Source organism: Sorex araneus, chromosome 1, assembly GCF_027595985.1.
Source record: "Sorex araneus isolate mSorAra2 chromosome 1, mSorAra2.pri, whole genome shotgun sequence".
Lineage (NCBI taxonomy): Eukaryota > Metazoa > Chordata > Mammalia > Eulipotyphla > Soricidae > Sorex > Sorex araneus.
The window spans coordinates 81014749-81031511 of NC_073302.1; the positions used below are offsets into that span (position 1 = coordinate 81014749).

General features: G+C 46.9%; 1 protein-coding gene across 3 annotated transcripts; it reads left to right on the forward strand.

Moving 5' to 3' along the window:
• Positions 1-1639: 1639 nt before the first annotated feature.
• On the forward strand, positions 1640-16703 carry QNG1 (Q-nucleotide N-glycosylase 1). 3 transcript variants are annotated; one of them, XM_055123692.1, is made up of 4 exons: positions 1640-1937; positions 3527-3786; positions 14367-14562; positions 15518-16703. In XM_055123692.1, the coding sequence occupies exons 1-4, from the start codon at positions 1868-1870 to the stop codon at positions 15748-15750; spliced, it is 759 nt and encodes a 252-aa protein (XP_054979667.1). In that variant the 5' UTR covers positions 1640-1867; the 3' UTR covers positions 15751-16703. The 3 variants fall into 3 exon arrangements, with proteins under 3 accessions (XP_054979667.1, XP_004600158.1, XP_054979668.1); XM_004600101.2 differs by lacking the exon at positions 1640-1937 and adding an exon at positions 1993-2439; XM_055123693.1 differs by lacking the exon at positions 1640-1937 and adding an exon at positions 2297-3202.
• Positions 16704-16763: the final 60 nt, after the last annotated feature.

Consider the following 16763-nt stretch of genomic DNA (forward strand, 5'->3'; position numbering starts at 1 on the left):
ATAGTACAGTGGGTAAGATGCTTGTCTTGCATGCAGCTTTAGGGTACCATCTCCTGCATTCCATATGGTCCCCCAAGCACGATCAAAAGTGGTATCTGAGCACAGTTAAGTCCTGAGTGCTTCCAGGTGTGGTGCTCCCTTCCTCCCCCGAAATCATTAACTTTATTGGGTAGAACCTACCCTATGTCCAGGAGCTATTTCAGGCTCGGTGTGTGTGTGTGTGGGGGGAGGGGTGGTAAGCTTGGTGGCTCCCAGTGGTACTCAAATCATGAAATCATGAAGTGCTAGAGAATCAGCCCTGGCCCCCCAAATCAAGGCATATGCTCTAGTCGAGGGTTTTATTTTTACCCTTCTTTTTTTTGGGGGGGGGGAGCTGGGGGGAGCAGGAAACAACCGGGAAACAATGGTCAGGGCATACTTTCAGCTCTGCTCTCAGAGATAATTCCTGGCCGGTGGGGTTGCTCAGGGGTCCACATAAGGTGCCTGGGATCGAACCCAAGTTAACCAAGTCTAAGGCAAAGGCCGACTAACTGTACTACCGCTCTGGCCCCTTAAGGAGTTTTTAAAGACTGGGGTTAAGAGTTGGGGCAGAGGGGCTGGAGCGATAGCACAGCGGGTAGGGCGTTTGCCTTGCACGCGGCTGACCCGGGTTCGAATCCCAGCATCCCATATGGTCCCCTGAGCACCGCCAGGGGTGATTCCTGAGTGCATGAGCCAGGAGTGACCCCTGTGCATCGCCGGGTGTGACCCAAAAAGCAAAAAAAAAAAAAAAAAGAGTTGGGGCAGTAATACAGTGGGTAGGATGTTTGCCTTGAACACAGTTGATCTGGGTTCGATCCACCGAAGGGCCTACTGGGTTGACCCCAAAACAATCACCCCTCCCCCCCCACAAAACTTTAAAAATTTAAGGCTGGAGAGATAAGTGCTTGCCTCGCATGTAGCAGGCCGGATTTAATCCCTGGCACTATGATCCCCAAGCACAGCCAGGGTAAGCGCTGAAGACTGCCAGGGACGTGGCCCAAACCCCCCCCCCCCCACCCCAAACAAAAACTTCAAAACGTAGTTTCTAATACTACGGTGGGAACATTTTAGGGCCGGGGCTGTAGACAGCAGTCCAGAACGCACTGCCTCGCGTACACAGAAGGCGCGGGCTCCATCTCCCCCACCCAAACACAGGCACAGCGCTGTTACTTTGGACTTAAAGCTCAGGAGTAAAAAATTACACGCTTCCATACCAAACTTCATCACATGGCAGATTTGGATCACTATTTTGTTATGGTTTTGGGGCCACCCGGCTGTGCTGAGGTCACTCCCGGGGAGGTTCGGGGGTGTCGGGCGGCTGTGCTCTGGCGGCCCGGGGTCACTCATTTGATTCCGACAGAAAGATCAGACGGACCTTTCCTCACAGCTGGGGCTGGACGGTGATTCCCGCCCACTTTCCCGGGCGTCGGGAGGCGCGACCATCGGGCTCCTCTCCGGCCCCCGCAGGCCCGGCCAGCCGGAAACGCGCGTTCTCCGAGCTCCACCTCTCCCGACCCCCGCACACCCCGCCGGCCGGCCGGAAACGCGCGTTCTCCGGGCTCCACCTCTCCCGCCCCTGCCCCCCCACCCCGCACGCCTAGCCAGCCGGAAACGGCCCCGGGCTCGTCAGGCGCCACAAAAGCCGCAAATCGGAAAAGGTTCTGCCCGGGGCACGATGGGGGACCCGCCCGCCCCTGGCCGGGGGACCCCGCAGCTCCCCCGCGTTCCTCACGGCCCGGGAAGCGGCCGCGACGCCCCGTAACGGCAGCCTCCAGGGAGCAGCGCGGCTGGAAGCAGGAGGGCGACGGCCAGTCGGCGCCTTCCGGCCACGGCGGGGCAGGCCAAGATGGCGGCGCCCGCCGTGCGCGCCCGACACGCCCATATATTTCCGGACTCGAGAGCCGGAAGCGGGTCAGGTGCGTGCCGGGGTCAGAGGGGCGGGGCTATCATCCCGGAAGTGCCGGAGGGCGGGGCGCGGGAGTTCGGATCCGTCGGGCGGATGGGGCGGGGCGCCCAGGGGCGTCGGGACGGACGCTGGACGGCGGTATACTCGTTCGTCTCAGCCCCGAGCGCTAGACGGGATGGACGGGCGCCTGGGCCCCAGGGAGTCGGCGCGGCTCGTGGCCGCGCGGAGCCGGGACGTGCGGGTGGACGCCGAGGGCGTGCGGAAGGTGGCCAAGGAGCTGCGCGCCGCGGTGGCGGGGCCCGCGCTGCGCGTCGACGGCTGGAGGGCGCTGCACGAGCTGAACCCGCGGGCCGCCGACGAGGAGGCGGCCAACTGGGTGTTCATGGTGGACACGCTCAATTTCTCCTTCTGGGCGGAGCAGGACGACCGCAAGTGCCTCGTGCGCTATAAGGGCAGAGAGTACAGCGGGTACTGGGCCCTCTGCGCCGCGGTCAACAGGGCCCTGGACGAAGGTCGGTGCTTGCCCGGAGGCCCGGGAGGGCGCGCAGAGCCGTGGCCCCGACGCTCGCGAGGGCGGCTCGCTCTGCCGCCTCCTCGGCATAGAGCTCCGGGAAGAAGTTGACAGGGGATGTTCCCGTTGTAGGCCCACGCCCGGCGATGCTCGGGCTTTTCCCTAGTTTGGCACACAGGAATCCTGGCCGTGCTCCGAGTGACAAATCGGTGCCGGGATCAAACCTGGCTGGCCGCGTGCAAGGCAACTCCCCTGCCAGCCGCACAAGACCATTTTCTTGTGCCCAAGGAAATTGTCGTGATCATCATCATTCCAGCAAGCGGATTCGCTGTTTGGTTTTTTCCCCCTTTTGATCTGTGGGCCACAATCTGCCGTGCTTACTCCTGGCTCTATGCTCAGATCTGTAGTGGTGGGCTCCGGGGCCCGGAGGGGGGCTGGGGTAGAAACCGGGTCAGTTGCAGGCAAGGCAAGCGCCTTGGGGTCTGCCCCCTTGGACGGCCTTCTCAGGATCCTATCTGTCCTAAATAACGGCCAGATACCGTAAAACTTGGTATGCAGCTGACCACATCCGGTGTGATACTGCACTTGTTAGAGATGTGCAAACAGAAGAGGTTTGTTAGAGTTAGAGATGTGCAAACAGAAGGTTCAACCTCAGACTGTTCAATGAGTCATCCATTTTTATTTTACGTTGTAGTCCTCGAGTTTTGTGGTGGAGTGTCGAGGTCATACTGTGGAGCTCGGGAGCTGCGCTTGGCTCTACTTTGGTACTGCCTCCCACTCTGCTCACCCACACTCATCCCTTACTGCTTTCCTTTAACACCGGGTTTCTTTTTTACAGTTTTTGTTTAGTAAGCCCAGCAGCACTCCTGGCTTACACTCCTGGCCCTGTAGTCAGGAATTACTCTAGAATCTAGATTGTTAAGTGCAAGGCATGTGCCCCCACCCTCTCTACTATTGCACTTAACAACTCTAGGTTGTTAAGTGCAAGGCATGTGCCCCCACCCTCTCTACTATTCTTCAGACCCATGGGTTTCATAAACAGGAATCCACTAAGTATAATTGGCATTTCGGAATTTTCTTTTCCTCAGGAATACCAATAACTAGTGCTTCGTACTATGCCACTGTGACTCTGGATCAGGTCCGTCATGTGCTCCGCTCTGACACAGACGTGCCCATGCCTCTGATAGAAGAGAGGCATCGCATTCTCAATGAAACGGGGAAAATTCTGCTTGAGAAGTTTGAAGGCTCTTTTCTTAATTGTGTCCGAAAAAGTGGGAAAAGTGCACAGAAATTAATGGACTTGGTAGTCGAAAACTTCCCTTCTTACAGAGATGTGGCTGAGTTTGAGGTGAGTTCCTTTTATGGGAAGGGATTTTAGAAATCCTCTGGGGCCCAGGGGGCTGACTGTACCTGGCAGGACTCAGGGGCTCCTCCTCTGTGCTCAGGGGTCATTTCTGGTGGTGCCTCCAGGCAGGCCCAGCTGCATTTAAGGCAAATACAGTAATCCCTGTAGAATTCCTAGTGATCTTATCTCCCTTCCGGAACTTTTGTTTTTGGGATCAGACCCAGAGATTCTTGGATGCTACTAAATAATCAAGTATTTCTACACTTGATCTTAGACAAAAGGCCGAGAAGCGATTCTCCTGGTGTATTTCATGAAGGTCCTTCACAGTGGTACTTGGAGGACTGTGCAGTTCCAGGGACCAAACGTGGGGTCCGAGCATGTGAAGCATGCACTCAAGCTTATTTAGTTTGCTTTCGTGCTACCCAGTGATGCTTGAGGGCTACTCCTGGATTAGTGCTTAGAGACCATACCTTCACAGGAGTAGAACTGAACTTCTGCTTGGGATGCGTGTGCTCCAGCCCTTTGATCTATCTCTTGACCCCTTCCCTCCCACTCCAAAAAATGTTTTGATTGTTGAGAATAGCAACATCCAAATTAGTGTCTCGATACCATCCAGGATATAGTCTTTATTTTTGGGGTTTTTTTTTTTTTACTCCATTTTTCTCTTACTGCAGACCAACTCTTTTTCTTGAAGTAGAATAGGTAAATGTCCATTAATATTTGCTTCTTGCCGCTTCAGCTACCACAGAAAGAAGGGGAAAGGAGAGATAGACAAACTTTCGCACTTCCTATTCTAAAAACTCCTGGGCAAGACTTGATTGAACTATGGCCAGCAGTGCCAACCTTGTGCATAGGGCAGAGATTGTATAGGAAACCCAGTGCCACTGTTGAACTTCGTTCTCTCTGACCAGTTTGCTGATGCAAAGGGAAATTATTAATCAAATTTCTTGGTTCATCACTTATGCCACTTAATTATGATTACATATATATATATATATATATGTAACTACTGTTAGAAGTAAAACTAGTGTTCAGGGACATCTAGTGGTACTCTTGGTACCAAATGCAATGCACCAGCTCACAGCTCCCAAGGCCCAGATTTTGGACGAGGGGGAGAATAAAAAAACCACGTTCATTTCGGGGTTTTTGAGCCACACTTGGCAGTGCTCAGGACTTACTCCCGACTTAATCCTTGAGTACAGAGGTTGCTCTTGATGGGGCTTGAAACCTCTGTGGTGTTGGCAATCAAGCTTTATTGGCAGCACACAGGGCAAGCACCTGACCTGCTGCATTGCTCTCCAGCCCCATGTCAGGCATTTTAAAATGAAGATTCGGGGACACTGGTGGAGGAGGGAAATTGACATCAGTGGTAGGATTGGTGCTGGAACATTATATGCCTAAATCTCAGTTATCAATAAGTAAATTATGATTCTTAAAATAAGTAAAATCAGAACCTAGAAAAAGAAATGCATGCTCTTGTAATGTAAACAAAGGTTAAACCTCACAGAGGCTGAAATAATGTTGCTATGACTGATACTTTAAACAGGAAAATTAGTAAACTTCATAGTAGTTCTTATTTGTACATATTTTTTCCATTTTATTTTTTTTTTATTGAACCACCACAATTAAGTTTTTCATGATTGGTTTTCAGTTCTACAGTGTTCCAACTCTACATACTCTTAATGTCCATTTGATTCATTTTGCTGAAAAGTTTTGGAGTCTTTCCTTAAGACATATTCACAACCGGGTTACTGCCCTCCTTCTAGAATGCTAGTAGAAATGATAAAACCTTCCATTGACTCCTTTTTTGTGCTGGCCATTCAAAAGGTTATTCTGAGCTCTAAATCTATGTCTGTTTCCTAAAGTACAGTTCTATACGAATTAGCACTGTATCTTCCTGTTGTTCGAGTGGGCACCAGTAACGTCTCCCTTGTGAGACTTGTTACTGTTTTTGGCATATCGAATACGCCCCGGGTAGCTTGTCAGGCTCTGTCGTGCAGGCGGGATACTCTTGGTAACTTGCCGGGCTCTCCGAGAGGGATGGAGGAATCAAACCTGGGTCAGTCTCGTGCAAGGCAAACGCCCTACCCCCTGTGCTATCGTTCCAGTCTAATTTTTATCAGAGTAAGTGAAAATGTCTAGCAACAGCACATATTAGTGGCAGATAAAGACTTACTACATAGCAGTACCAGCATTGAATCCTTATAACAAGGTGTGTTCTGTGTTGCGATAGAGAATAATTAAAAATGAAAAAATAAAATGAAGTTAAGGACTGAAGTGATATCTTTTTTTAAAATTTATTTTTTAATTAGTGAGTCACAGTGAGGGTACAGTTAAAGATTCACACATTTTCGTGCTTGTTTTTCCCTCATGCAATGTTTGAGAGCCCATCCCTCCACCAGTGTCCATTCTCCACCACCAATGAACCCAGTATCCCTCCCACCTCCCCAATCCCATCCCCCCCATCCCACCCTGCCTCTGTGTCGGGGCATTCAAATTTGATATCTCTCTTTCCTCTTGGGTGTTGTGGTTTGCAATAGGGGTATTGAGTGGTCATCGTGTTCAGTTTCTAGTCTACTTTCAGCACGCATCTCCCTTCCCCCGCAGGATCTCCAATCACATATTACTTGGTGTTCCCCCTCTCTATCTGGGATGACTTTCCCCCAGCGTATGAGGCCAGCTTCCAAGCTATAGAGCCAGCCTCCTGGTATTATATACTACTATTCTTGGGTATTAGTCTCCTACTCAGTTTTTCTATATTCCACAGATGAATGCAATCTTTCTATGTCTGTCCCTCTCTTTCTGGCTCATTTCACTTAACATGATACTTTCCATGTTGATCCACTTACATGCAAAGTTCATGACTTCATCCTTTCTAACTGCTGCATAGTATTCCATTGTATAGATGTACCAAAGTTTCTTTATAACCAGTCATCTGTTCTCGGGCACTCGGGTTTTTCCCAGATTCTGGCTATTGTAAACAGTGCTGTGATGAACATATAAGTGCAGATGTCATTTTGACTATACTTTTTTGTTTCTCCAGGATATACTTTCAGAAGTGGTATTACTGGATCAAATGGAAGCTCAATTTCTAATTTTTTGAGAAGCGTCCAAGTTGTTTTCCAAAGGGGCTGGACCAGTCAGCATTCCCACCAGCAGTGTAGGAGGGTCCCTTTCTCCCCACATCCTCTCCAACAGCGATTGCTTTTGTTCTTTTGGATGTGTGCCATTCTCTGTGGTGTGAGGTGGTATCTCATGGTTGTTTTGATCTGCAGCTCCCTGATGATTAGTGATGCAGAACATTTTTTCATGTGCCTTTTGGCCATTCATATCTTGGAAAAGTTTCTGTTCATTTCTTTGGCCCATTTTCTGATGGGGTTGGTTGTTTTCTTCTTGTAGAGTTCAACCAGTGATTTATATACCCTTGATATCAACCCTTTATCAGATGGGTATTGGGTGAATATCCTTTCCCATTCTGTAGATTGCCTTTGTATTCTGGTCACTGTGTCTTTTGCAGTGCAGAAGCTTTTTAGTTTAATATAGTCCCATTTGTTTATCTCTGTTTCTACTTGATTGCTTAGTTCCGTGTCATCTTTGAAGATACCTTTAGCTTCAGCATCGTGAAGGGTTTTGCTGACCTTGTCTTCGATGTACCTTATGGTTTGTGGTCTGATGTTGAGGTCTTTAATTCATTTTGATCTGATTTTTGTGCATGGTGTCAGGTCGAGGTCTAAGCCCATTCTTTTGCATGTGGTTGTCGAGTTATGCCAGCACCATTTGTTTGTTTTTTTTTGGTGTCAGAATGTTTTATTAAAATAATATATATATTCTTGATTAAAAAATTAAAATGTTAAGAGAGAAGAAAACTCTTACTACATAAATTTTCTTTTTGGTGTCAGAATGTTTTATTAAAATAATATATAGCCAGCACCATTTGTTGAAGAGGCTTTCCTTGCTCCATTTCACATTTCTTGCTCCCTTATCAAAGATTAGATGATCATACATTTGGGGTTGTGTGTAGGGATATTCCGCTCTGTTCCATTGGTCTGCGGCTCTGCCTTTGTTCCAGTACCATGCTGTTTTAATTGTTACCGCTTTGTAGTAAAGTTTAAGGTTGGGGAGGGTGATGCCTCCCATCATCTTTTTCCCAAGAATTGTTTTAGCTCTCTGTGGGCGTTTATTGTTCCATATGAATTTCAGGATTGCTTGATCCATTTCTTTGAGCTGGAGTGATATTTTAAAGGCCTGGGATTGATGCCTTAGATTGCATGGTCGGTCCTCTGTGCATCAAGGGTGTGGCCCAAGTTATTAACATCTTTAAATAATTCAAGGTGGGGGGCTCTTCTGGAGTGAGAGAGCAGCAAGTAGGGCATTTGCCTTGCATGCAGCTGATCCAGGTTTTTTTTTTTTTTTTTTTTTGCTTTTTGGGTCACACCTGGCGATGCACAGGGGTTACTCCTGGCTCTGCACTCAGGAATTACCCCTGGCCGTGCTCAGGGGACCATATGGGATGCTGGGATTTGAACCCGGGTCGGCCGTGTGTAAGGCAAACGCCCTACCCGCTGTGCTATCTCTCCAGCCCAATCCAGGTTTTTTTTTTTGCGGGGGGGGGGGGGTCACACTCAGCAATGCACAGGGGTTACTCCTGGCTTTGCACTCAGAAATCAGCCCTGGCGATGTTCGAGGGACCATATGGGATGGCTGAGAATCGAACGTGGGTCAGCCACATGCAAGGCAAATCCCCTACCTGCTGTACTATCGCTCCAGCCCCCCCCCCCCTTTTTTTAATCTCTTTGGGTCATACCCAGCGATGCACTGGGGTTACTCCTGCTCTGCACTTAGGAATTACTTCCGGCAGTGCTCGGGGATGCTGGGAATCCAACCCGTGTCAGCCGCGTGGAAGGCAAATGCCCTACCCGCTGTGCTATTGCTCCAGCCCCTGGTCCAGATTTGATCCCAGGATCCCATACGGTCCCCAGAGCTCCACCAGGAGTGATCCCTGAGTGAAGAGCCAGGAGCAAGCTCTTAAACACTGCTGGGTGTGGCACAAAAACAAAAAGTAAAATGACAAACTCTGAACACTGCTAAATATGGGTGTATCTCACCCCCAATCCCCCCAAGTCTCTCAGAGCATGTTTTTTTTTCATGGTGCCTTATTTTAGGAGCCATCCCACCTGTGGTCAGGCCTCTTGGTGCTCAGGGGCCACAGGCCCTCACATAAAAGTTCTGAGGAACACACGCAGCCTTGAACCCGCTGGGCATTTGCCATTGCAGCTATTTCCTTGGCCGCCTCTAACAGCTTTCCTTGGCCATCTCTAACAGCTTCACGTGTCCTACTGTGTGGATATACCGTCCCATAATCATTTACCCAAACTATTTTGCCATATTTATTGTGTTGGGTACTTTTGATTTTTAACTGATTTTTATGGTTTTTTTTGGGGGGTGAGGGTGTGTTTGGGGGGATTGGCACACCCAGTGGTGCTTAGGGTTAACTCCTGCCTCTGCATTCAGTTATCGCTCCTGGCAGATTATGGGGGATTATGTGGAGTGCCAGTGACTGAACCCGAGTCGGTCGCATGCATGACAATTTCCTATCTGCTGTACTGTTTCTCTGGCCGCAGATTTTTAGGATTTTTTTTCTGCTTTTTGGGTCACACCTGGCAATGCACAGGGGTTACTCCTGGCTCTGCACTCAGGAATTACTCCTGGCAGTGCTCAGGGGACCCTATGGGATGCTGGGAATCGAACCCAGGTCGGTTGCGTGCAAGGCAAATGCCCTACCCGCTATGCTATCGCTCCAGCCCCTAGGATTTTTTAAAAAAAATTATAAGTAATACTGTACAACAATTCAATATCTCTAATTCTTTTTGTTTGGGCCGCACCCAGCAATGTTTAGGGATTATTCCTGGCTCTGCACTCAGAAATTACTCGTAGTGTTATTTGGTTGGGGAATTATATGGAATGTTGGGGACTGAATCCAGGGCAGTCACTCTACCTATGGTACTATCTTTCCAGCCCCTCAGTACCTGTAGTTATTTCTTAGAAATTATTTCTTATAATTGTGTTGCTGAGTTAGAGCATGCCAGAATTTTTAGACTTCTTTGATTTTATTTATCACTTGTTTGGGAGGGGGGCACACCTTCCAGTGGTCAGGGCTTACTCCTGTCTCTGTGCTCAGGGCTCACTTCTGGAGGGGATTGTAGGACCTTATGAGGTATGGGGGGGGTTCAACCCAGTTTGGCTTCTTGAAAGGTAAGCGTCCTACCTGCTGTACTCTACAGCCCCATCAGACTTCTGATACATAAGAGTACTGTTCCCTCAAAGGATGAGCGGAAAGAATCATCTTTCATAACATGACTGTGATCTGTATTGCTATATTTTAAAATGTTTAATTGTCTGAAGCAGCCATCGTTTTCTCGTTTATTATTTTGTTTGAGGACTAGATCCAGTCATGCTCAGGCTCTACTCCTGACTTGGCTTAGGAATCTCTCTCCTGGTGCTGTTCAGGGACCATGTTTATTACCGGGGATCAAAGCAGAATTGGCTGCCTTAATCACTGTACTGTCTTATTGTTGAAATGATACTTGCTGAACTTATAATTCAGTTTAGGTACTATCTGCAATAAACTCAGAAAATTTTCATTCTGTCATATTTGTCAGTGATTTCTCAACCTGGCTATAATCCAGTCAGTTCAAAAACTTTAAAATTCAGCTATAGGGCCAGAGCCAAAACTACAGGGTGGGGTGCGAGCAGAAGGCCCGGGTTCAGTCCCCGACGCTGCATGGCCCCTATGTCCCACCAGAAGTGACCCCTCTGCATAGAACAGGAGTTGCCCCTTGAGCACTGCCACCTGTGCCCCCCCTCAAAAAAAATTTTTTTAGTTATCTTTCCAAATATTTTGATCAATTGGTAAGAAAAAAAGCTTTGCTTTCTTCCTCTGAGTTTTGGGGCCATACTAGCAGTACTCCGGGGCTGCTTCCTGCTCTGTGCTCAGGAGTCACTCAGGGCAGCACCTTAACCCTACTATCTCTCTGGCTCCAGAAGAGCTCTTTTTTTGTTTTGTTTTGGGGCCATGCTGAGCACTGCTCAGGGCTTACTCCTGGTTCAGAGCTTAGGGATTGCTTCTGGAGGGGATTGGGGGACCATATGAGGTGCTGTGGTCGGCTGTTTGCAAGGCAAGCACCCTACTTGCTGTCCTTCTCTTTAGCCCAAAATTAATAATAGTTTTGGGATTGTTTTGGGTCCATACATGACAGTGCTCAGGAATTATTCCTGGCTCTGCTCTGGAGCCACTCCAGGGGGTGTCGGAGACCATGTGCAATGGTAGGGTTGAACAAGGGTTAGTCATATGTCATACTCAGTGCAGTGATGAGTCACTGCTGCACTTCTGTTTTGCACAGGCTGTCTTATTTGGATAGATCAGGTAACAAAGATTACTCCCCAATTAAATAGGAATACTTTTTGTGTTTGTTTATGTTTGGACTACACCTGGCAGTGTCAGGGGCTACCCCCAGCTCTGCAGGGGTTGGGGGAGTGGTCACTGCTGGTAGTGCTCTAGGGACTGTGCAGTACTGGGGATCCAGCCTGGGCTTTTGTCACGTAAAGCATGCTTAACCCCTTGAGCTAGCTCTTTGACCCCAATATCGGGCTACTTCTGAATGAAGATTTGTTCCCCCAGCGTGAGTTTAATATACAGGCTCCACTGTTGAAAATGAGTGTATGTACTCTGGGATTGTAGCATAGGAATAGAGTAATTGTGTTACATGTATGAGTTTCTGGGTTCCAATCCCTGGCACCAAAAAGAAGTTTGTCTTTGTTTTATTTTGGGTCATACTGAGCAGTACTCAAGGTTTACTCCTGGCTCTGTGCTCAGGGATCACTCTCGGTGGGGCTTGGGGACCATATGGAATCACTGGGATCAAACTCTGGTTGGCTGCATGAATAGAAAGTGCCCTGTCCGCTGTATTATCACTCCAGCCTTAAGTTTTTTTCTTTTAATTTAAGCATACAAAATTGTGCCAACTGGGAAAAAATAGATGGAATTGAGTTAAGGGAAATAAAGAAATGAATAACTTGAGACGATTTTGCTTATATGTGGGATACAAATGAGTAAAGCAAAACTAACTCCTAGACTTGGAGAATATGAGGTGGTGTGGGATGATGGTGGGAAATACCTATAAATTCTTTTTTTTTTTCTTTTTGGGTCACACCCAGTGATGCATAGGGGTCATTGCTCTGCTCATGCACTCAGGAATTACCCCGGCGGTATTCAGGGGACCATATGGGATGGTGGGATTCGAACCTGCGTCGGCCACATGCAAGGCAAACGCCCTACCCACTGTGCTATCACTCCAGCCCCAATACCTATAAATTCTTAACAGGTAAGATTATTCTAATTTTATTTGGTTTTTACTTATTTATTTTGGCTTTGGGGCCAAGTTTGGCAGTGCTTAGTTGAGGGAGTGTTACTCCTGGGGTCCTTGAGTGCCAGTGAGAATGACCCCCGGCATGCAAAATCCGCACTTCTCCCTGAGTACTGCCAGCTCTGACCCAGGAACCCAAAAACCCACTTCAGGGGCTGGAGCGACAGTACAGCAGGTAGGGCATTTACCTTGCACATGCCGACCCGGGTTCGATTCCTAGCATCCTGTTAAAATCTAAAGCATGCCGAGGGGCATGTGCATTCGCGGGCTCTCTGGGCAGCTGTCTCTCACGGTCTGCATTCAGTGCTCTGGAACCACTGTGTATGGGCTGGATCGGGATGGCTGTTGGCCAAGGACCGGCAAGGGAAGAACGAGGACCAAGCTGGTTGCTGATTAGTTACCATTTATTCAGTCTTCCATCTTTCTCATCTCCCGCACTCCCAGTTCCATCCTCTCTCTGGATCTACTGCAGCCTTCTGAATTCTCTTGTCTCTCTCCTCCCTTTTTCCTCTCTTGCCCTTGCCCCCAGGTTACACACTGCTAGGTAGCAAAATCATAAGAAAGTCCTTCCTGGGGCTGGAGTGATAGCACAGCGGGTAGGGCATTTGCCTTGCTCGTGGCCAACCCTGGTTCAAATCCCAGCATCCCATATGGTCCCCTGAGCGCCGCCAGGAGTAATTCCTGAGTGTAGAGCCAGGAGTAACCCCTGTGCATTGCCAGGTGTGACCCAAAAAGCAAAAAAAAAAAAAAGAAAGCCCTTCCTGAGGGCTGAGCATTCCAAAATCCTTCCTGACTCTTAAGGTGTTTTTCTCCTTTCCTTAGTCCAAACACTCATTAACATCTTAATACTAGTTATTTTTGTATGGACATAGCAAGAGATACATTGAGGCTTGCAAGGGAGCTCTCCTGGGAACATCTTGCCAGACTCAACTACAGCACTCAGGCCAGATTAATCATTCCTCACCCTAGCAGGGCCCAAATATAGTTATCACTGTTTGGATCATGACAACATTTGTCCATGATCAAGCTCTTAACTTATAGTTAAGCATTAGGCACTTTGGCCAGGCCCATCTCGATGCCAGGGTAGCACACAACTCACCACTTGCCCTGGGTCTGTCTCGTCTCTTGTCGGGACCCTGCTTTTGGGGGTGCTAGGAAGTAAGGGCAGCTGAGGCTTAGCTGAGAGAACAGATGCCCAGGAGGAAAATATCATGTAGAGTCAAATGACTCCCAGGTTACAAAAGCATGGCATTTGCTAAGTCTTCCTGTGTCCATACAAAAAGGACATTGCTCTGAATAAACTATGCAAAGGACTCAAGGAGAAGAGAAAAACAATATTTACAAGTCAACAGAACACTAAGAAAGAAGTTACAAATAAACACAGAGGAATGGGAGCACCATAATGGGAGTAACCCAATAAACCTAAACTACCTGAGGCTATGTTATTCTACAGCATCCAATATGGTCCCCTGAGCACTGCCAGGAGTAATTCCTGAGTGCAGAGTGCCAGGAGTAACCCCTAACACCGAGCATTGCCAGGTGTGACCCAAAAAGAAAAAAAAAACACTCCAGTCCTTTTAGTCATCTCCCTGGCCCAGGGATAATTCTCTTTTAATGTTAAAAATGAATCTACCTGTAGCAGTTCCACCCATCAATATCTGTCCAAAGAACACATACTAGAAGATAGATGAATTTCTGTTCATTACAGCACTATAGCCCAAGTTCTAAAGGATGAGTGGGTAGAGGAATTGTGGCAAATACGCACCAGAGAAAACTATCCAGCTGGAAGAATAAAGTGGAATCTTGCCTTTGCAGCAGCATAGACTTAACTAGAGGGAGTAATGCTAAAGGGAATACTAAGTAGTGGATGATCTCACTCGTGTCAGGGTCAGAGAAGCCAGGCCAGTAGGAACATCCTTGTGCCTGAGACTGGAGGGCTACAGTCAGCAGGGGGAGGTTGGGGAGTGGGACAGTGAACTGGTGTGGTGTAGTTGAAGAAGTGTGGTGTGGTGATAGGAAACTCTCCCTAAAACTAACACAGCTGTGTGAACTAATCTCAAAAAGTTAAGCTTCTCAGCATGCACCTTTTTTTTTTTTAGATAGCTTGCACAAACTTTCAGCTACACACGTAACTTTTATGTTCTCTTTTTTGTTAACCAGGGGGAGAGAATTTCTTTTTACAAACGGGCCCAGATCCTTGTAGCAGATACGTGGAGTGTGTTCGAGGGAAAAGGAGATGGAAGCTTTGAGGATATCTCTACTATCACCATGTTCGCAGACTATCGGTTGCCTCAGGTTCTTGCTCACCTAGGCGCCTTGAAATACTCTGATGAACTGATGGAGAAGCTTCGTACAGGTTTGCCACCTAATTTATTCTTTGTTACACAAACTGTTTTTGTTTTGGGGCCACAAACCAGTGGTGCTCAGCTTATTTCTGACTGTTGCACTAAGGGGTCACTTGTCTTGGAATTTAGGGAACCATCTGGGGTGCTGGGGATGGACCTCAGTTCAGCTGCGTGCAATGCAAGCGCTGTATGCCCCTCAATTCCTCTAGATATCTTTAGAAGGGAGCAGTCACGGGTTAAGGTCAAGAGCTGGGATGTATGTTTAGCATGTTAGGGCTCTGGTTTTAATCCCTGGCATTTCATGTCCTCTGTACTCCCCTTGGTTTGGCCCCCAAACCAAAAGAAGAAAGGGTCTCTTTATAGTAAAGGCTTCTCTTTACATACAGCTCTGTACAGTTGATTATTTTTTGGTGCATATACATATTATATGTATATAATTTCTGCTTCCATTCTCTTGTCTAGTTTACCTCACCCAGATTTTCTATATTTTTTTATATTTTCTATATTTTGTTATTTCATGTACTAACTGTGGTGGTGAGTGTGGTTGAAGAGGTGTGAAACTGCAGGATCAGATATAAATGATAGAATTTTCAAAAATAAAGCCTGAGGTTTTCAGATTTTAGATGAATGTTCTCAGTGGTCCTGATGATGCTCAGGAGACCATAGGTTGTCATGCTAGGGATGGAATTGAGATGGCTGCATGTACGGCAAGCACCTTAAGTGCTGTATTATTTATCTGGCCGCCTGTGATACTTTAAAAATATTATTTGTTCTGTCCTTGGGCCCTTCCACTGAACGGCTAGCTCGGTTGGCTGAGAATTGCCTGTGGAGGCCCCAGGCCTCCAGTGCATTACTTGGGACCTCCCCTGCCTCCCCCTTCCCTAGTCACACCCCCACATTTAATGTTTGTTCTACAGTAAATTTTTAAGTAGATTTTTTTAATCTTTGACTCGATGCTTCTTACAGGGGAAGAGCTCTCCAATGGGAGCAGGCAAGAGGTGGAAATCAGAGGGTGCTCAGTTTGGTGTGTTGAGCTGATCCGTGATCATCTTCTGGAGCTTATTGACAAAACAGGCGAAAAAGCTAGCAGAGAAATCAATTCCATTCTCTTGGATTATTACTTATGGGACTATGCTCGTGATCATAGGGAAGACATGAAGGCAATTCCATTTCATCGCACACGTTGCATCTATTATTGACCCAGAATGTAAGCCAATCCAGCAAAGACTGTCTGCATCTTATGTCTCACATCCATTTGAACGGTTTTGCTTTGCTATTCAGAGAAGGTAGTAGAGATAACAAGAACAAGCTTTTTTTTCCTGATGTCATGTGTAGGGTTCAAGTGGTAGAGCCTTGTGTTTGCAAGGCCAGGTTTGATTCTTTAGCACTACGCAACTCCCCAACGAGTTGCTGGGCCAAGCATAGCCAGGAATAGCCCCTATTTAAACCTTTTTTCTGACATATCACTGTATTGCCTCCCAATTTTATACTTTTCTTAGTTGTAACTATAATTTTCCCTTCTGTGGACACAAAGTTGATATAAACAATGAAGGACCTTAAAATATTTTTGTTTTTTGGGGACCACATTGAACTGTGCTTGGGGATCACTGCTGGTGGTGTTTGGAGGACCCTACGCAATATTAGATATCAGCCTCATGCAAAGCAAGCACTGACCATCGTACTATCTCTCTGGCCCAGGAATTTTAGTGCTTTATTTAAATGACAGGGTTTTTTGTTTGTTTTCGCTTTTTTTCCCTTAAATCATGGCATAATTATCAGTGATATCTCAATTATTATATTTTCTCAAAGTGTAATTTTTGGTATTTGACCCTTTGATATAAAAGATAAAGTCTTCATTCTGAAATATGATGCTCTTGTAAAAATCTTGTTTTGCAAGGAAATAATATTGAACAGTGGAAAACCTGTGGCTTTTGATTACTAAGCAGGTTTTGCTGAGAGGGAATTAAGAGGTGTACTAGAAGTAACATAAGATAAGGGCGTTTGTGTGGTGGTAGGGTGCAGCAACTTGTATGTCAATACCATAAATTTTAATACTATTGTAATCATGTTACAAAAATTTTATATAAAATTTATATAAATTTATATAAAATTTACCCAAAATTATAATAAAATTTTTAAATGATTTTAAAAATCATGTTTATGAGTCTTTTTATTGTGTTTTGTTTTTTCTTTAAACATTTTATTTATATGG